Source organism: Micromys minutus (assembly GCF_963924665.1).
Source record: "Micromys minutus genome assembly, chromosome: 19".
In the NCBI taxonomy this organism is placed as follows: Eukaryota; Metazoa; Chordata; class Mammalia; order Rodentia; family Muridae; genus Micromys; species Micromys minutus.
In genome coordinates this window covers 41,084,859-41,106,437 of record NC_137954.1, presented here as the reverse complement: position 1 = coordinate 41,106,437, position 21,579 = coordinate 41,084,859, and the positions used below count along the sequence as shown (strand labels likewise).

The 21,579-nt window shown below is 47.8% G+C and overlaps 1 protein-coding gene across 1 annotated transcript in view; it reads left to right on the top strand.

Annotated features, from left to right (window-relative positions):
- The first annotated feature begins 1,814 nt into the window (after nt 1–1,814).
- Nucleotides 1,815–21,579, top strand: part of KIF1A (kinesin family member 1A) — a 79,723-nt gene continuing 59,958 nt past the window's right edge. Inside the window, exons 1-2 of the mRNA XM_080933478.1 lie at nt 1,815–1,913; nt 20,423–20,587. Of these exons, the coding sequence (XP_080789604.1) occupies nt 20,482–20,587 (106 nt within the window). The 5' untranslated portion in view covers nt 1,815–1,913; nt 20,423–20,481. The remainder of the gene's footprint in view (nt 1,914–20,422; nt 20,588–21,579) is intronic.

The window sequence follows — 21,579 nt, the reverse complement described above, 5'->3', positions numbered from 1 at the left end:
CTATACCGTGGAAGGAATACGTACAACATAGAATTAAAAAGAAAAAATGTACAGACACAATAGGTGTAAGAACAGTGTGGTGGTCAGTCTCCACAGGCATCCTGGCTGGAGTTAAAACCACCAGGACTTTGTCTATGAGGTGTTTCCAGAAAAACACATTCTAAATGTGGGCAGCTCTATATCATGGGCTGTGGTCCTGAATAAAAAAGGAAGTGAACTGGGGTCAGCAATTCATCACTCTCTGCTTCCCTACTGTGGACCCCATGTAACTGGCTGCCTCAGGCTCCAGCTAATTCGTTCTCCCAGGGACATGCCTTCCCTCTGCGATGAGCTGTGCACTACAATAAACCCTTTCTCTCTGTTAGACGCTTTTGTCACAGCCAGAAACAAAGTAGTGACCACACCTCCATATACTAGCAATTCAAATATTCAAACGGGATGAATGCCTAGAAAAGGCGTTGGGATTAAAAAGCCTAGAGAAAATGGAGTCATAAACACCATGGCTTTCTGTTCCTGCCATCCTTGAAGTCATCCTTATTCGGGTGATACTGGGGAAGAGAAAGGGTGAAGCTTCCCCTTACCCCGGCTTTGGAGGGGTGGGATGGGAAAGGGGGTTAGTCTTAGACAGGGGATGGGGAATCTGTTTACAGGGCTCTTGTAGCACAGTTGCGAACTAAGGTTGCGCACTGCCTCCCTCAGGCCACTGTGGATTAAGTGGACAACCATTTAAAGTGCCCAGCAATGCCAGGGGCAGAGGATGCTGCTGGCAGGGGCTTTTTGTTTTTTTTCTTCTTTTTTGAAGAGGAAGCTTGAAACCGTAGTTTTATGATAACATGACGTCGACAGTCCCACAACCGCAGTGCGGGGAGTCCTGGTCGGTGAGCTGACCATAGGCTTTATCCGAGTTACTCAACCCTGGGCTGTGGTCCGCCCTGTAGTTCACCGAGCTCGGAGCCAACCCTTACTGAAAAAAGGAAAACCTGAGGAGACTTGGTGAAGACTGGACTTTGCCTTTGAAGATGCAGGGAAGCGTGTGGGTTGAGGTCCAAGGAATTTAGGCTGGAGTGACAGTGTGTGATGATGGCCTATGACCCATGGTACAGGGAGGGGGACAAGGAGGACATCTCCACCTGACAAAAGAACGTGTGAGGGAAAGAGGTGCAGGTCAGCCCGCCGGCTGTGGCGTCATCCTGTCACAAGTCTCCGCAATGCTCTGACTTTCCTGTGATGATCTGGCCCTAAAGCCAGAAGAGAATTTTAAGACCCACCTGTTACCACTTGGAGTCCAGAACCCTAACCTGCCCCTAAATCCCTCTTCAGTAAAAGATGCGCCTCAACCCCACCCCAGCTTTCTGGGCTTTTTCTTTTTTTTCTTTTTTCTTTTTTCTTTTTGTCCCCCTACGATACGCCTGTGTTGATGTCTCTCGTCCCTGCAGATGGATGTTTTACAGTTTTTATGATGTCAATTGAAAGCAGTCAGCACGAGGAAGGGTTCGGGGTCTGCAGGCAGATTCAGCTGGGCGCCACCGGGTCCCTCTCCTTTGGGAATGAAAGGCACTGCAGAGCGAGGGGGTGCTGTACCCGATTACGGGCGTCCGTCTCCCACCTCTCACTGGTGATGTCACAGCCCAGCCCCAGCCCCCTCCCGCTCCAACCTCGTCTCTTCTGCGGCCGCTATGCCCGTCCCTCTCCCAGTGCGACAAACCAGCTGGCGGCTGAGGCTCGGACGCAGCGCGCAGCCAACCAGAGCATCGGGAGGGGTTTGGGGCGGGCCGGGCCGGGGGCGCGGAGCTCGTCACGCGGTGCCACCGTCACAGCACCAAGAGCAGCCAGCAAGAAGCATCAGTTTCAGGCTCGGGGACCCTCTCCGGCACCAGTGCCCATGCACGGCCATCACCAGTGACGCCTGAGAGGTAAGGCTACTGCCCACTCGGCCTGTCACCATCCGTGCTCACCATCCCGCACCTGTCCCTGGCATCCGGCACCCGCACCAAATGTGCATCGGGTGGGAGATTTCAGGCCAGCGCTAAATGTCCTTGTCGCAGCCCGAAACGCGGGCTTGGAGCTGCGGCTTCCCTTCCCCCGACCTTCCTCCGCCTCTTAGAAGAACAAAGGAGCGAATTCAGGGGTGTCAGTGCTCCTTGCGAAGCTTTTTAGGGGTCCCAGAAAAGACTCCTTTGCTGAGGCGCGACCCTTGGCCCATGTGGGTGGAGGTTTCCAGCTAGAGGAGAACAAGCAGATCCTGGCACAGCCTCCTTTTCTCCCTATCCCTCCACTGCAGAGGAGCTACCCAGAGGGATGCGACGGAGCCGCGGGGGAGGCGAGGGGAGGCAGAGAAGGCGAATAGGGACCAGGACGAGGCTGAGGGGTGTCAGGACGGGGCGCGGCAGGTGATTCAGGCCATAAAGGAGAGTGCGCGGGGCAGCCGCTCTGGTCCCCGGTGGGGGAGGGCAGATGCTGGAGCCGACAGCAAAACAGGCAGGCAGGGCGGGGGATGCGGCGCCACGGCCAGGCCACCGGCTTAATGCGCACTTGGTGACTGCCCATCACTCTCAATGCTCCCGACGCTCCTCCCTCCCGAGACCCCATTTCCCTTCCAGATAGACACAGTGCGGGAGGAACCACCCGCAGACACGCCTGGCGGCTACAAAGCCAGGGAGGGCTCCAGTAACAGGTGTGGTCAAGGCTGGAGGGAGGGGGCTGAGGGACGCGTCGTCTGGGCTGACAGAAGTCTCCGGGCGTCAGGCCTCCGTTTACTCTAAGAACATTGCCTGTGAAGACCCTCGCATTCCCTCATTAAGCCACTCCTCTCCCCAACTGCCTCCCTGGGGAAGGCCACCGCCCTCTGCTCCCGAAGGGGCAGGGACCACATTAGAGCTAAGGGAGAGGGTGGGTCTGAGGTTCAGTGAGGTGCAGGCTGCTGGGGGCCGCAGGAACGGGAGGGGGAGGGGACAGAGGGATTGCCAAGTCATGGGGCCTGCTGGGCGCCGGCGCGACGTCGCCCGGGCGCGGACCCGATGCGCGCCCACGTCCCCAGGAATGGGGATTTTTGCCCCCAGAGACCAGAGGGCCCGTTCCCCCAGTGGCTGGCCTTCCTAAGAAGGGACCGCATTGCTGGGATTAAAGGCCTGCTAGGGCAAGCGGATTGGATCAAGCGGCTGCTGGTGGAGGAGGTGCGGAGAGTCGCTGATGCGCGCAGGGCTAGTGCTAGTCCAATCCTGGGGACCCGCAGACTCAGCGCAAGCTCCCGCGGAAGACGCGGTCACTCCGAGCTGGCCTAAGGAGGCTGCCAGGGCAAGGTGCCCAGCGCCTCTGTCTAAGGAAGCAGCGCCGGCTGCAGGGAAGCTGTGGGGTTCGGGGGGCTGGGGCCGCACCTGCGGCGGCCATTTTGCAGGTGTGGCTGGTCACCTGCCCTAGTCAGGGTGTAGGGAAGGGGTGGACAGGGCAGGAGTGAAGCTGGCAGCGGGTGAGACGGGCTTCAGGGTCCAAGGCGGGCCTCAGATCTCTCGCTGTCTTCGGGAGGTTCCTTGCTTTTGGTGGGTGGGGTCACTATTCTTAGTCAGAGGGAGGCAGGAATCTCTGGGTCCTCTGGGTGTAAAACCTGGGGAGAGAGCCCTGTTCCCAAGGCTGTCTTCTAGAGGCTTCCTCTTGTAGTGAGGATGAATCTGAAGGACAGATTGTCCTTCTTGCAGGGTTTGTGGGCCACTGGTCAGAGAGGCTGCCTTCAGAGGTCCCAGGGTGAAAGTGAGCTCAAGCAATATGCCTGCTCGGTCCATCTCCACCCTCCCCGGTCCCCACACGGTCTCCACACCGCTCTGGCTGGATGCCTCTGTTCTAAAGCCCTACTCAGAGGGAGCTTGGAGCCTGCAGACTGCACCAGCCTCAGACAGGTGGAGACCTGTGCTCTGCACAAAGCCAGAGGGTGATGTGTTGGATTCAGTCCGAGGCCAGTAAGGGGAGGGTAGGGAAGTGGTCTCAGGATCCAGCCTGTTCTGTCTCTTCTGTGTGCTCTGCAACTGTAGCTGGGCAGTCCTCCTGTGGGCTTTTGTGCAGGGTTTGGGGGGAGGGGCAGCAGATGAGGCTGACAAGCCCTAGGAAAAAGCCCAGGAGGACAGGGAGGGTTCGAGGGGGATCATCCAACACAAAACTGCCTTTGGGCAGAGTCCAGCTCACTAAGAACCGGGAGTGGCTCAGTGATCACCTGTGGACCGTGATGGGCCTAGGCCACTGAGCTGGCAGATGAATATGTGATCTGCATCGTATAGAGGCCTATATGTTCCCTAGAGCACGTGCAAAGCCAGGGAGGCAAGGACAGAGCCTTCCATTGCCCGCACTGGATAGTACAGAGACTCCCCTGCCGCAGCTGCTGGAACCGGTCTGCCCGCTGCTTCACTCCTGAGCCCAAACCAGCACCATGGGCCCACACTTGGTCTCACTGACTACTACTCTCCCTGGTTCATGGTGACTCAGGGAAGGGCTGGCTAAGTCAGGCTTGTAGGTGAGGGTTCTGTAGGGATGGAGGACCAAGGTCATCAGCAAAGGCCGTCCGGATTCCTTTGCCTCCTGACTCCTCTCATTGCTTACCCCCAGTCCCATCAGCTGGTACTCAGTTCCCGAGTTACCTTCAGAAAAGCCTTTACAGCCTGCATTTAATCTTATCCCAGGAGTAGAGTGGACAGACCAAGGCATTCATGTGGTCTGAAGGTCCCCCATATGCTGTCTCCTGCTCAGATTTCAGGACTCACATCCACCTACCCAGATATCCTTAGTCCTACCCAATGGCAGGGGCCTGCAGCCATTGATGACAGTCCTGGGTTCTAGAAACAGGTGGGCAGTCAGTACCAGTGACATTAAGTAGATGAGCATCCCCCTGCTCAGGCTGCCAATGTCCTTAGAAGCTGCTTCTCACTGAGCTCATCTAAGGTCTCAACATCCTGATTTGAGATGATGATAAGTCATAAGGGTGGCTGGCAGGCAGAATCAGGAGTTCTGGTGCCCACCGGCCGTAGGTCAGCTCAAAGGGAGGGGGGCGCAGGAGCAGTCAGGGTCATTGAGACTCCAAGGGCTTTATCTTCTCCACATTAACCTTGCAGAGCTGGCCACACACACCAGATACAAACACACCATAGCACGTTCACATGTGTACACATCTGCACATGTCATACTTATACACACAAACACACGTGTACACACACATACATTCAGCATCCCTGGGTTGCTGGGCTCTTTATTTTTGTTTTTGTTTTTTCTTTCTGAATCTTTTCTGAATGTTCTCTTCTCCCAGCCTTAGATCTCCCTGAAAGGTGTCTTGGGTGCTGCCTCCTTCAGAAAGCTTGATGTAAGTCACCAGCATGGAGGATGCAGACACCCCTTTACTTCCCCCCACTCCTCCCCACTCCTCCCCCTTGTAGGCTTGAGGCTGGGAAGAAAGCAGGGGAAACATATATAATACAAGTTATACAAATTGAACTATGCCACTGTGTGCATTCTTAGATGCCAGTGAGGAAGCATGCCCATTACTCAGATGCAGACACTGAGGCTCTGGAGAAGTCATGCTTGACATTTCCAGATTCCAACCCGTTGCTGCTCTTTTAGTGCCTTCTGTCCACTTTCTACCCCTCTCATCTGTCCTCCCTTATTCTCTCACATCCCTACTCCCTCCTTTCAGGGGGGCGGACAACATACTGTCACCTCCTACCATCCAGAAAGACTTAGTGAGAACCATCTTTGATATCAGCTCAGGGTTAGCAGCTGGCTACACTGTCATCTGGAGTAGTTTTGGGACTGTGAATTTTTGAGGCTGGCTTGGTTGGACTTCCCTTTGGATGGAGCTATAGAGGTCACAACATCCCCTGACTATTCCTATGGTCCCTTCCCCTTGAGGGGATGGAGATGCCCAGAAATGACCTAGAGGGGTGTCAGTTCTTCCTACATCCACTCACCTTCAAGCGAGCCTCAATTTCAGATCCTACCTGCCACCAGTTCAAAGTAAGACACTAAGACAGGGCCAGTGGGCATCCACTTGCAGGCTGCTGCCCTGGGGAGGGGAAACTCAGCAGCTTTGGCTCTCACTTTCTGCTCAGTCTAGGGCCCCTGGCTGCAGGGCCCCAGCACGGGGCAGGGCCATGGAGGAACACAGAGGAACACTTGTCGGCAGTCTTGTTTGCCTATGATCGCCTCTGTACTTTGGCAGGACATTTTTTAAAAGATGTATTTATTTTTTTAATTTAATTTTATGTGTACATGCGTTTTACCTGAATGTATGTCTGTGCATGTTTGGTACCTTAGAAGGCCAGAAGTCAGTGTCCCTGACACGGGTGCTAGGAGGTGAACCCAGTCCTTTGGAAGACTAGCCAGTACTCGTAACCACTGAGCCATCTCTCCAGCCCCTGGCAGGACTTTCTTGGTCAGGGGTTTCTTTTTTCTAGACCCCAGATATCCTTTTCTTTAACTGAATGGGTTTCTTTTGTCTCCTTGGCTCCACAGCTCTGTTGAGACCCCTCTCTCCTGACACCCCAGGCCTGGGAGCCACCACCCTGTCTGGCTGATCACTGTTAGCTTACGGTGCAACCTTCTGTCAGTTGGTCCCTGCCTCTAGTCAGTTGGAGCCTCTGCTTCTAGCCCCCCTTAGCCGTCTGTTCATGGTTTTCTATCTTGCTTTGCTGGGGCATATCCTCGTGAGACTGATTGTCGATGACGCATGAAACCATGAGTGTGAGGGGCTCTGCTCCGTCTCACCCTGGCCGTGAGTCATTTCCTCAGAACTCTGGAGGATATGGTTTCATGGGCCTGGGCATCCAGGTGCTTATGAGAGTCTTCATCTGTGACTTTCCTCCCTGGAATCTTCATTTTTCCACGGAGTTCTTCCCATGCACTTGGATAGGTCTTAGTGGGGTTGTGTTCAACGATGCTTCTGGGCCATGTCAATGGAAGATCAGTAATCCTCAGAAGAAAACCTCTTCCTAACAGGTTTTCAGTCTTCCCACCTTATATCTTCTTTCTTCCTTAGATCCCTGTGTTCCTGCCTCCCCACCCTCTCCACATCTGTCTTCTTGTCTCTTCTGCTTCACGTGTAACTTCTAGACGTCGCTTTCCAGTTTTGGGATTGAAATTCCGAGTCACCTTTTCTACGTTCTGCCTCTAACACATTGCCTTCCTTATCTCTAACTTCGTCCTCCATCTCTGAGAGTCCTGCTCCCATGGCTGAAGATGGCTCTTTCTAAAGTGCTTGAGTATGTAAACTGAGGTTTCGTTGGCTGTTTAGTGTGTCTGTGGCTTCTCTTTCCTATGGGGACCATTTTCTGCTGTTTTGCTCAAGGTCTGTACTTTGTACACTTGATTCTGGGGTCCTCCTTGGTACACACACCTCTTGGGAGGCCTAGTGACCGAAGAGTGCTTGTGATTCACTGGTTTCCTCTGAGTGGGAGCAGGGAGACTCTGCAGCCTCAGGCCCAGGTGATGGGGTGGCTGCTGTCAACTGACCTACCCAGCTTCAGAGTTTTGGTTCCACCCTCTGCCCTGAAGGCCGTGTGTACTCTTTAATACTTGTGGAAGAAAAGCACCTGCAGATGGTCCCAGTAGCACCATCTTTTCTGAGGGGGCAGTGGGATAGAGGTTCAGGTTGAGCTACATGCCTCTCACCTGCCTTCCTCTGGATTCTTTGGGTGCTGTGAACCCTGGAAGAGTACCACGTGAGCACCAACCCCATCCCCAGCCTCTGCTTCATTGTAGCACTTCAGGGCCTCTTTATTATTGTTGCTCTTTATTATTGTTGCGCGGATGACTGTGCTTTCTCCCATTTTATGAAGTCTCAGTGTGACTGGCTGAGGACTCCCTCCTCACTCTTTGGGGGTGTGTGTGGAGCCTGGCCTGTCTTTGGCTCTGTGCATCCATTGAGATAAGAATAAAACCCACTGCAGATTTTTCCCCCTCTCATATTCTTTGAAATGATTCAGTGTTCAGGAAGAGGAACCTGTTGGTGTTGTGTTCTTCAGTGTCTTTGGCATGTGTGTGTACACATGCACGTGTGCTCATATCAGACCACTGACTTATCTTAACTGTAGGTAGGCCCCTGGGTAAAGACTGCTAGGTTGCTAGGGAGACCCTCTCGTATTCTCTGCAGTCTCATCTTTCCCTGGTGGCCAAGAGCACCTGCTCCTCATGCTCACCCGACTTGTCTGCCTTCTGCATGTGACTTGATTCGATCTCTGTAGCTATCTTGCAATACCTGAGGCCATAGAACTACTAAAACATAGGGGCTCATTCGGCCCAGTCAATGACCATAGTGCCTGCCTTCCCTCAGCTACGGGGAAGGACTTACACTGCATCTAACAGCTAAAATCATCCCACTCAAGACAGAATAAGTGTGCCAGAGAGCTTGATTTCATGTTAAAGTCATTGCTGTGATGAGCCATTAATCCATGAATCAATCCACGAATGATCCATTTCCTCATCCTAGAGTTGCGTTAACACACGACCCTGGGGATTAGGTTTGAGCGGTGGCTGCGATCTCAGCCATTGCATCATGGTTGTCTCCTGCCCGCTGTCCACAGGGATTTGACATTTCCTTGCTCTCCCTGTACACAGCACTGTCCCATGTTAATACAGAAGCCTGAAGTACACAGATGCACTGGTCCATGCCACTCTCCATCAGTAATGTCTCTGATGCCCTAATGTGGGCTATGTTCCCTGGCTCAGAAGCCCCCAAGGCAGCTCAGCTTCCCTTTGACTCTGCCATTCCCACGATTCACATTAGCCTTTCCCACCACTGTACACGTTGCCTCTGAGAGATCTCACTCTTTCCCCACCCTCCGGCGTGTACTGTGATGATGTTACCCTAGCTACTCTTTAAAACAATTAAATATATAGTTACTATTTCATGTATATTTATACATGTGTGTACATGCACACATGTGTGCAGGTGTTTGTGCCCATGTTTGACACACAGAGGTATGCAGAGGCCAAGGGAAGGTGTGGGCGTCCTGCTCTATCTTATTCTTTTGAGTTAAGAGTCTCTTACTGACTCTAGCTCACCATTTTTTTTCAGAGAGACTAGTGTGGGTGGGATTTTATTCCTCCTTGCTCACCCTGTCTATCTATCTATCTATCTATCTATCTATCTATCTATCTATCTATCTATCATCTCTGTCTACTATTTACTACCTTTTTATCATCCATCTATTCATCCATCATCTATCATTCATCCATCTGTTTATCTATTTATCTATCATCCATCCATAATCTATCTATCTATCCACCTATCTATCTAATCTATCATTTATCTATTATCTATCATCTATCTATTGATTTCTCTGTCCATCCATCCATCCATCCATCCATCCATCCATCCATCCATCCATCCAACCATCCAATTGAGATCACAAGTAGCTCAGAATAATCCTGAACTTGCTTTGAGCGGAAGATGACTTTTTAAACTCCTCATTGTTTTGTCTTCCTTTCAAATGCTGGAGTTACAGGAGTCTGTTCACCACAGTCAGCTTCCCACAGAGTCCCAGTACTGCATTGTACCTCCTGATTTGCATGGGACACATTCCAAGACTCAATGTTTGAAACCACATAGGCTATGACCCCATCGAGACCTGTTTTTCTTATGCATGTACATCTGATAAAGTTTAGTTTGTGGAATGAACACAGTGAAGGTTAGTATTAGTTCACAATCAAGGGAAGCTATTATAATAATAAACCTTAACAAATTTAAAACATGGAGAGTGCTTAGTTTTTGCAAATTTCTATTTAATATTCTTTGGTCATGGTTGATCCCAGGTAACTGAATCCAAATGTGTTAGCTGCTCTTACAACAAACACCCAAGAGAACTGACTCACAGAGGGAAAAGGTTTAGAAAGGGTCAGTATTAAGGTCCCAGATTGCTTGGCTGCATTGCTTTGGGCCTGTGTGGAGACATTTTGGCAGGAGTTCACTATGAGTGAGGCTATTTTTTACCTCATGTTTAGGAGAGGAGAAGAGAGGGGCTAGAGCCCTATTCCCACCAAGTACTCCCTCAGTGACTGGAAGACCACCCACCTCCTAGAGGTCAGGTCACCTCCAGCAATGTTAGCTGGAGTCACATGATCCAGATGCAAACTGTAGCCCCAGGACAATGAATCGATGGTCTGTTCCCCTTCAGACTTGTTACTGCCGTCCCTGTATCTTACTCTCCCACACACAGTTTTAGAAGCAAGTTGCCAAGTTTAAGAAAAGAGATTAAGGGATCATTTGAAAATTTGCTGAAGCTCTAGATTAATTTGCATACAAATCAACATTCTTTAGATTTTTGTTTTTCACAAAAGGTCATATCTCAAGATGGGGAGGTGTCTCGGCTGGTGCCAGGCAAACAGGACTTGAATTCAATCCCCAGTACCAATGCTTGTGATCTAAGTGCTGGAGAGAGGGGCAGGAAGGCTGTGGGGGCATGCAAGCCAGCCAGTGTGCACCTGCAGGCCACCCACCCACACACACACATACACACACACACATACACACACACGAATGTGCATGCACACGCATGTGCACAAAATCAGAAAGGAAAAGGTCATAGTTCTTCATTTAGATCTTCTGTCATGTTTTTAGCAAAGATTTACATTTTTCTGCATGAAAATTTCATGGGATCTTCAGTGATGACTGTTAGGTACTTTGTGGTTTAAAATGGTATTGTAAAATGTTTCTAATTCTCTGGCCAGGTGTATATCTACATGTAGATTTCCAGCAGTCCTGATGAAGCTTTGCAGTTACTCATGATTTGTGGGAAATCTTGGCGTCTATGCAAATGAGCAAATAGACTGAGTGGTGACTCTGTGTGTTCTCCCCCTCCCTCCCTCCCTCCCTTCCTTCCCTCCCCCTCCCTCCTTCCCCCTCCCTCCCTACTCTTCCTCCCCTACCCCTGCTTTGTTTATTGTTTTTTCCTGTCTTACAGTGTGGCTGGAACCTCTGTAACAGTTAAGCAAAAATAGGGTCACTATCAGGTGTAATGCTTGAGTGGGTTTCAGTGGACGGCTTCTGGGATTTACAAATTAATTTTCTTCAGGTATTGCTGAGAGTTATCATACATGGTGTAGAAGACTACTGCCTCGTTTATTTTTTAATATCTGTCAACGGTGTCATATTTTTTGTGTGGAGGAATCACAGCGAAAGATGCCATAGTCAAGATTTATCCCAATATTTCAGGAGTTCCAGGTTTTCTTGGGAATTAACGTTTTAAAATTGGGTTTGTTTACTTGTCCGTTGTGTGTGTTTGTGCACTTGAGAGCTGTTGCCATGTCTATGGAATCCAGAAGGCAACTTTTGTTAGTTGGTTCTCTCCTTCCACCATGTGAGCGCCTTTATTGAACTCAGACGGCTTAGTGGCAAGTGCCTCAACCCACTGAGCTATCTTGCCATTCCAGTGCTAATTCACTGAGACTGAATCTATGTTCGTCAGTGAAATTGACCTATAAAATCTATTTTTCTGACTTTCTTTGCTTAATTTGTCACCAAAATTGTGTTATTTTCAGTGAATAAATTGGAAATGTATACTTTCTCTCTACATCCCTCTTTCTTGCAAAGTCTATGTAACATTTGAATTATTGTCGCTAAAGAGATGGCTCAGTGGTTAAGAGCATTGGCTTCTCTTCCAGAGGTCTTGAGTTCAATTCCCAGGAACCACATGGTGGCTCACAACCATCTGTGATGGGATCTGATGCCCTCTTCTGGCCTTCAGGTGTACACACAGATAGAGCACTTGTTTACATAAAATAAATAAATAAATATTTTTTGGGGGGGATGAATTATTACTTTTAAAATGTATGGTATAACACACAAAGTTTTACTATTTTTTAGAAAAGATATATTTATTATTATATAATTATAATATTTATATAATAATTATTATTTATATTGATTTAGTTCTTTCCTTGAGGTTGAGTTTAGCTCTGTTGCCCAGATTGGTATCAATTTCCTAGGCTCAGTCGATCTTCCTGCCCTCCTCTCTTCATTGCTGGAAATGCTGACACACACAGACCATGGTGCTGGGCTTGTGGGTAAATTTTTAAATAATTGATTCAATTTTATCTAATAACATAGAAAAAAATGCGTTGTGCTGACTGGCTTTTCCCTGGTTACAGCTTTTCCTGCTTCTTGGCACATCTAATATTTATTGGCTCTAGGTGTGGGTTTTTTTTTTCCTACTGTGGTTCTGAGTTAGATGTTTTCCCTTTAGAGCACATTGGATGTTACGCTAGCAGGCTGCAACTCTCTAGAGGGATCACTTAGTCCATCAAAGCCCATTAAACTTTTCTAGAGTAGATATCTAGGGTAGACTTCCTGCAGGAAAAAGTAGAGTCACCCAAAGAACACAGAATTCTTTGGTGTCTCCAAGGATACCTGGGATGGAGAGGTCTCTGTATCTTCGCTGACTGCATCACAAATATCTCCTTACTTGATTCAAGCTTTGGGGTTTGTTTAGCCTTCAACTGCTCTGTCCTTTTGTCTCCGGGTCACATGGCCACGGATTGTCACTGCAAGGTTCAGGGGCACCATGGCAAATATAAAGCTGTGAGCTGTCTCTTCCTTTTCAGAACTATTTAACTTCCTCACCCACCCAAACTCTGTGAGCTAAGTCTGGTCCCTGTGACTCCATCCTGGTTGGAAGTGGAAGCCCCCATTAGGGTTGCTAATAGTGTTTTTGTTATTGTTTACTAAAAATTTCTGTAGCTTCATCATGACTTCTTTGGTGGATACATTATTTAAAAGTTTATTTTTTAAATTTCCAAATACGTGGCTTAGGGATTTTGTTCTTGTTGTTTAGTTTGTTTTCAAGGGAAGGGATCCATTTGATACCATCTAAGTTATTGGATGATACTTTGTGTCCTGCTAAGTTTTAAATTTCAAAAAGTTCACATTTTTTTCTATTTTTTTCAATCACCGCTTTCCTCAGTAAACATTACCGCAACTGTTTCTGGGCATTTAAAAATCTAGGGTCATTCAGGGTGTCATCCCTGCCTGCTTCTACTGCCTTCCCCTCTCCCTTGACTCTAGTAAAATTAATTGCTTGACAATCTATGATTATGAACTTACACATGTCTGGCCATCTGTGCTGGGGAGATGGGAGAAGGGAAACAAGGCTGATGGTATTTGCAGGAAGACCTGTGACTATTCAGATTTGATGCTGAAATCAACTCGGGTGCCATGGATCTCAATTTGAATCTGCAACTCCTGGAGGACCAGCCATAGCCTCAGACTTCTAGACACTCTTGCTCTGCCATTCTTCGTGTCCTTGTGTCTCAGTGTCATTGAAACAATCCCCTGTGTGTGTCCCTTTAATAGTGCACCAATCTCTCCAGCCTTGCGGTTCCTGAGGGTGGAGCTTTGAAGGCTCGGCTGTCCTGTGGCAGTGCTTACAATCATGAGTGCTCCCCATTCTCTGGTGCTTGGCCCCAAGGGCACTTGCCTGACTGCTAACGTGGCACCCTTATTTCAGTGCTGTTTATGAACTTGCCATTCAGTTTTGTTTCCTGAACAGTTTTCTCACTTGTTTCTGATGTGTTATTTGTTCTGGATTTCCAGGTGCTCCATAATGTGGGCCAGAGATGGCTGTCACCTCTACTGTTCTCTCTACTGATAAATGTCCATTTCAGTGAGAAAACTTACTCTTGTCTACACACACACATACACACACGTACACACACACATTTGACAACTAAAAATGAATCTTTTGTTCTTGTGTACTTGGAGAATGTGGCTCATGCTCCAAACCTCCTACATCAGCTTCTTAAGTGTTGGGATTGCAGATGTGTGTGTGTGTGTGTGTGTGTGTGTGTGTGTGATGACACCCAGTTTGATTTTTTTTAAGGCAGGGTTTCTGTGTAGCCCTGGCTATCCTAGAGTTCATTATGTAGACCAGGCTGACCTTGAATTTATAGAGACCCACCTACCTTTGCCTCCCCAGGCTAACAATAATTCTTTTTAAGTATAACATGCACACAGAAGAGTCACACAATGCATCAAATTAATTTAGAAAGGTCACCACTTTTTACTTCCTATCTCAATTATTTCACTTGTGTAGGATTTTTTGATGCCATCTTTCTTTTAGCAAAATAATGGGTTACCCCGCCAGTTTCCACTGGTTTACGCACCATGTGAAGAGACAGTTAAAAGCATTTGCCCTCTGTGTTTTGTTTATCTCAGTATCTTGGTTTTAGCCTTCACTCATTCATGCTCTCTTTCCTGAAATGCCTTTGGAAGAGAGTGAACTAGACCTAAATATGAGAGCTGGGCTTTTCTGTGAGGATGACGGACAGGAGAGAACACAGAGATACAGAGCAACCAAATCAGTGCACATCAAAAGGGATAACGCCATCATCAAGAAAAATAAATCCTTAAAAAAAAGAAAGAAATGATCCTTGATGAACATAGAAGTCAAATCTTCAACAAAATACCCAGGAAGCCAAACCATGGTAGAAACCTTCCCCAGTATTACACTGCAAGGTGATGAAGACGTAGAGACTGCTTGGTGGTTGAGAGTTCCCCTTGCTCAGGCAAAGGTTTAGTTCCCAGCACCACACTATGGTTCACAACCATTCATAACTTCGATTTTTCTTCCAAGCACTGGGAAGGTAATATACCACAGCCAAATGACATTCTTTGCAGAGATGCTAATATAGCTTAATATCTGTCACCAAAGCCACTCACCATTAACAAAATGAAGGACAAAATGTTGTCTCAATAGATAAAACATGGCAGGTAATAACATTCATCATTCTTTATGAGCAAAGCACAGCAAACAAGTCAGATACATAATGAACAGTAAGTGATAAGGACCTTTCATAATAAGTTTGCAACTAACATTACATCCAATGGGGAAAAGCTGAGCACTTCATCTAAACCCTGAACAAAGCAAAGGTGTCACGTTTTTAAAGATTTTTAAAAATTATTTATTTTAGGTGTTTGAATGTTTTGCCTGCTTTATGCACGCATGCATGGGTGCTCACAGAGGTCAGAAAAGGGCACGGGATTCCCTGGAATTGGAGTTATGAATGGCTGTGAACCATTGTGTGGTGCTATGGACTGAACTCTCAATCACCGAGCAGTCTCTACATCTTTATCATTTTACAATGTAATGCTGGGAAAAATTTGATCATGAAAATTACAAAACACTGGTGAAAGACACTGAAGAGGATATAATATCACCACATCCATATCTACATACCCCAATACACACACACACACACACACACACACACACACATACAGACACATACACACATAGAAATACAGACACACACAGACACATACACAGACACCTCCCAGGACACATCTTATATATTTTTATTGGAACAACTATTTCTACTAAACTGTCCATATCTTCTGAAAAAATGTAGACCCACTGTAATCCCCATCTAAATGCCAACGATAACTGGAGTGGCAGCACACCAGTGGTCCTAGCATTTGGGAGGTGGAGGCAAAAGGGTTGGGATACTGTTCAAGGTCATCTTCAGCCACTTAGCAGGTTCAGGGCCAGCAAGGGTTACAAAAGACCCTGCCACAAAAACAAACAAAACAAACACACCAACCATATTCTTCAAAGAAAAAAAATAGTACTATTTACATGGAACCAAAATAAACCCTAAATATCCAAGGCTAAACTCTAAATATCTTGAGCAAGAAGAACAAAGCAGAAGGGATATAATACTTTACTTCAAACAGTACTTCATATCTGTTGTAATCCAAACTGCATGACAGCAGCGTAGACACAGACGCATAGGACAATGGAACAGGATGTAGAGCTAGACCTGAATCCTGTATCTGCAGCCAACTGCTTTGGACACAGGTATAAGGGACAACCACACCCTGGGCTGAGCAAGGGGGTGCACTTCTTTAATCCCAGAACTCGGGAGACAGAGACAAGAGGCTCTCTGTGAGTTTGAAGCTAGCCTTGTCTACATAGTGAGTTCAAGGACTGCCAAGGCTATCTAGCAGGACCCTATCTCAAAATAAACAAAAACAAACAAACCCAAACTAAACCAACAAACAAAACAAATACCCAATTAATCAATTAATCAAACAATTAACCAACCAACCAACCAACCAACCAACCAGCCAGCCAGCCAGCCAGCCAACCAAAGGAACAAACAAACAAAAATAAATGAATGTACCCACAGGGAAAAGGACAGTCTTTCACAAATGTGGGTGCTTAGACAATTAGCTGCCCATGTGCAGAAGAATGACGCTATCCCTGTCTCTCCCTCAGTACAAACAGCTCCAAACTGGTGAAGGACTTATACATAGATATGGCATGTGATTATAGTAATGACACAGGAGGAGTGCTCCTGGACATTATAGTAAGCATGGAGCTTTTAGAAAAACCTCCCAAACTATAGGAAGCCAAGGCAAGGATAGGCAAATGGGAGTCATTTGGCTGCTATATACCAGGAGCAACCAGGAACCACAACCCGGCAGAGCAGGTAGCAGCGAGTGTCTCTGTTGGTGGCAGCTTCCAAGGCTCATGGCTGTGCTAAGCATTGCTTTTCTGTTGCCTCTGGACTGCTTTGAAAGAATGGCTACTCATTTCCTGCAGTTCTGGAGGCTGGAAGGCCTTGCTGAGGTGTGCTCAATGTCTGACACAGACCTCTTCTCTGTCACCATCTTGCTATGTCTTCACATGGGGTTGGAAGCTGGGTTCTCTCTCTGGCCTCCTTTGTAAGAGAGCCAGGCTACCATGGAAGCCTCACTCTCTTGACTCAACTACTTTCTGGATGTTCCAACACTTTGGAGTTTAGTACAAGAATCTGAGAGGAACATTCAGACTAAGCCGCCCACCCCACCTTACCTCTGATCTTTTAGATTTTGGATTTCCACTACACACTTTCCACTGACTTCCATATTGCTGCTTGTCCTGTTCATTTTTCGGTTCTGTCTAGTGTCTTCACCTCTTCGTTTCATTCACTGCATTTTTAAAAATCTAGTTTGAGAATTTCCTTGTGACTCTTTATAGCTTTCAGACTGGGACTGGAGACATTGATCTGAAGTTAGAGCAGTCATTGGTCTGGCAATGGAACCAGGTTTCGTTCACAGCACCCACATGACCATCTAAGTCCAGGTTGAGGGGGTCTGATACCCTCTTCTGACCTCATGGGCACCAGGCAAAGCACTCATGCACATAGATAGTTTTTTGAACTTCAAACGAAAGACTAATCTTCTAGAAATTCTTCCTATGGCATCCTGTCTCCTTTACTGTGTGTTTTAAACATGCTGGTCACGATTATCCTAAAGTCTATAATGATAATTTCCAGGTCTGTATAGTGGTCGACTGTACAGCACTTTCCCCTTTAGAAATTTTGGTTTTCCTCTTCATGTCCACTATGTCCTGAAACTTTTTGCTTGAGTGACATCCCTTCAGCCACAAGCCTTGTAACTTTTGATGTAAGGGCTCACATTGCTGATGGAGAAACCATCCACACCCTGACATTGCTGTGTCCCACTGCAGATGGTACATCCCTGGGCCTCCAAGACTGGCCTCCATGGCCCCTGTAGTCTGTAGCACTTGCCTAACACTGTGGGAGTCCTTGACTTTCCGATGCTCTTGGGTTGAGCTCTTAAATTCTCTGCCTTGGGTTCAGAACTTGCCACACTTTCTGGGCAGAGCTACCTGTGTGTCCACCTTGACATTCCATGTCCTCTGGGATCTGGGCTTCCTGTTTGTTTCTCAACCACAGCACTGCTGGTTTCTCTGTCACTCAGCAACAGTCCTCTGCCTGGAAAGACTCCAGTCTTTCAGCCTCTCACCCCTGTGTCCAGAATGCAAATGGGCTGGGAGCCAGCATTGTTCAGTGTTTCTGTCCCTGAGGCCAGCCGCTGTAGCCCCTGCCCTAAAGTCTTGGCCTGTTCCTCACACTGCTTCAGTAACTTGATGCAGATCTGAACATCTTATCTGTACCAGATGCCCACTTGCCTGGGACAGGAATGCCCGTTTCCTGAAGCAGAATTCTTGTGCGAGTGGAACAGTCTTGTGTGTTTGTGCTTCCAAATCACTGTGGTTAAATGTGCCATGGCCGATGGTCCGTACTAACCTTCATTTATTTTTCATGGTATGTGTGCAACAAGTGCTTTGCTGGCATGTATGTCTGTGTACCACATGTGTGCAGTGTCCATGAAGGCCAATAAAGGCTCTGATCTTGTTAAACATGACTATTTCCAGGGAGGGAGGGAGGGAGGGAGGGAGGGAGACAGACAGATAGACAGACAGACTACAGACCTGCTCTTTCTCTAAAGACAACCATCCCCCCAATTTGGGTGTCAGCTTTGATTGTCAAGTTGGCACAGCCTAGACCAGTGACTCTCAACCTTGATGCTGCAGCAACCCTTTAATATAGTCTCTCATATTGTGGTAACCCCCAAACATAAGATTATTTTTGTTGCTACTTCATAATGTTAATTTTGCTACTGTTAATGAATTGTAATGCAAATATCTGTGTATTTTATTGGCCTTAAGTGACCCCTGTGGAAAGGTCATTAGACCCCCAATGGGATCATGACCCACAGACTGAAAACCACTGGCCTAGAGTCATCTGAGAGGAAAACCAGGACTGGAAAATTGCCTATATCCCCCCAATGCCACAGTTTGCCTGTGAGCATGTCTGTGGGGAACTGTCTTTATTATTATTTGACAAAGGAGGAACCAGCCCACTATAAGCGGCACCACCCCTAGGCAGGTAGTTATAGACTTTATAAGAAAGCTAGCTGGGTATGAACCTGCAAGTGAGCCAACAAACAGCATTCTTCCAGTTTCTGCTTCAGGTTTCTGCCCTGACTTCCCTCAATAATGAAAGTATCAGGCAATAAATCTTTTCCTCTCTAATGCTGCTTCTGGTCTGTCTTATCACGGCTACAGAAATAAAACTAGAGCAGACGCCCTGGCCAGCCTTTAAGTGAGCACAGTGTATGTGATGGCTGGGGGTGGGACGTGGCCCAGTCTTTGTCCTCGTTTTCCCAAAAATCTTACCTTGCCAGATTTGGCCGAAAATCCTGTTGGAATATCTGGGTCACAGGAATTGAGCATCTGTGCAACTAAATTTGAGGAGATTGAAAGGCTGATCACGTCATCCGTTCTCATAAACATTTCCTTCCTCTCTAATCATTTCCTATTTCTGGGCCTGAGGTTGTTCGATCACAGGATGCCACCTTGAAGGGCACACGTGCGGCCTAGGACTGATGTCCTAGGGGCTTCACGGGCTTTCCTGTGTCCACTTTCCTCCCTAGCTAAGATGTCAACACAGGGAAACATGGTGCACGCCCTTCTTGGGTGCCCGTGTGTAGACTTGGAGAAGGTCTCCAAGAGTGGCTGACACTGTGCGGGGCTGAGGGGCCGGCCTGAAGGAGAGAGCTGAAGTCCGGCTCCCATCAATTTTCAGATGTGTGGATTTGTCAGTGGAAGGAAGCAGGAAGATCTGCCTTTGAAGGAACTGCTTACCTAGGGTCTATCAAGCCTCAGCTCCAGCTTATGTCATTGGCTTCAACCCTACCCTTTCTACATTGAGCTCACCCCCAGCCCAGGATGAATCATGTAGCCATAGAAAGATATGACCAGGTCCAGACTGAGACCTGTCCATTTTTAACTCTTGTTCGAGGAACACCGCAGGTGCAAGGATCCCCATTTTCTTTCTTCTTTTTAATTCAGCTTAAAATTTTCCGTACAATTTGGGTCCTATTCTTACTCCTTCTCCAGCTCCTCCCAGCTCTCTCCCTAGCTATATCCACCCAACTTCATACTTTTTCTCTTAAAAACAAACAAACACAGGGTGGGGGGATTCCCAGGAGACCCCACCCACTCAGGGGAGAAAGGGAGGGAGAAGCAGAAAGCGGGAAAGATTGTGTGGAGGGGTGAATGGGAAGGGGGCAGTGAGAGAAATGTAGAGTGAATAATTAAAAAGATAAAATTAAATTAAAACAAACAAACAAACAAGAAACACAGGTAAACAAAAACAAAAAACCAGTAACAGTCTATTTTGTGTTGGCCAACCATTGCTGAGCGTGCAGTATAGCTGAGCATGCAGCCTGCCCTGGGTTGTGGTTGATATACCCAGGGCTACGCATGCTCAAAATCTGCGCAAGTTTAGCCAAGGCAAGATCCCAGCACTGAGAATGGGAAGTGGGCACAGAGTCCCATTCATAACCAAGAAGCCATTTTCACATCACAGCTGCTGGGAGAGGGTCACCTTGTTCTGGTGTTGATGGGCCCCTGATACTCTGCTTAGCTTTGTGCTGTTAAAATTAGTGCCTTTCTCACCCGTAGCTACCTTTTCCCAGTTCTGTGTCCTTTCACCACATGGTCACTGGGGGAGGTTGTAGGGAGAGGAGAGGGGTACAGCCAGCACCCCTGTACAGCCTCTCTGAATACTGTTCCTAATTTGTGTTTCCCTTTCCCTGCCACAGGTGACTCTGCCCTCTCTGGGGCAACTACAGCTGCTGAATTACCAACCAACTCCACAGAAATGGCCGGGGCCTCTGTGAAGGTGGCGGTGCGTGTCCGCCCCTTCAACTCCCGGGAAATGAGCCGTGACTCCAAGTGCATCATTCAGATGTCTGGAAGCACCACTAGTAAGTATTGGCCGTAAGGGCTACACCATCAACTGCTGGTCACACGGGACCATGGGACCATGCCTACTAGCTAGACCCAAGAGCCAACCTAGCCTAGGTCTGAGAGTCATGGTGTGTGGGGGTCCCAGGGCTCACCATACACGAGCACAGATGAAGGACCATGGAAACAGAAATTTGCTCTCAGGTTCTGGAAGCCAGACATTCAAAATCAAGGCATGGGCAGGGTGCTTCCCCTTCCCCCACCCCCCATTCAGGGAGCATGCTTTTTGCCTCTCCAAGTGTCTGGAGGTTGTTGCCTGGCTGGGCACACTGTTCTCACTTCTGCCCACATTGTCACGAGTGGCCTCCCCGCTCTCTGTGTCCCTGAGTTCTGGTTGTTAGAGATGGAGTCTCGAACTATATCTTAAACTGGATTAATATTCACACCATAGCCCAGGCTGTCCTTGAGATACCATCTCAATTTTCCAGGTTGGCCTGAGACTCAGGTATGTGCTCCCATACCTGGATGCATGTCTGTGTCCTCGGATTGCCTCTTTACACGGATTTAAGGCATAATTTAGTTCAGTAGTATGCCTCCATTTTAATCACAGCTTTTACCATCTTGGTTTTAAGCCTGCAGTCACAGCTACTCAGGAGGTAAGGTGAGGGTACCACCTGAGACTAGCTCAAGTCCAGTTTGGGTACCATAGTGAGGGCCTGTCAAAGAAAAAAAGATGCAGTTTCCAGATAAGACCACACCTTGAGGTTTTAGGAATATGAATTGGGGGTGGGTGGAAGCCAACACTTTTTAACTTTGAGTATGGTTATAGCTTTAGGGTTCCAGCACCCCACTTTGTTCTTTGCTATGTTTCTCATTTGGTCATGTTAGACTCTGACAAATGGGAGGTGTGGTCTAATCTTGGGAAGTATGAAGCAGTAAACCAGAGGACAGTCCTTGCCTAAGGTCAGGGACATAGACCTGCCCCCAAAGGTCTCATAAGCAGTAGAGTTTG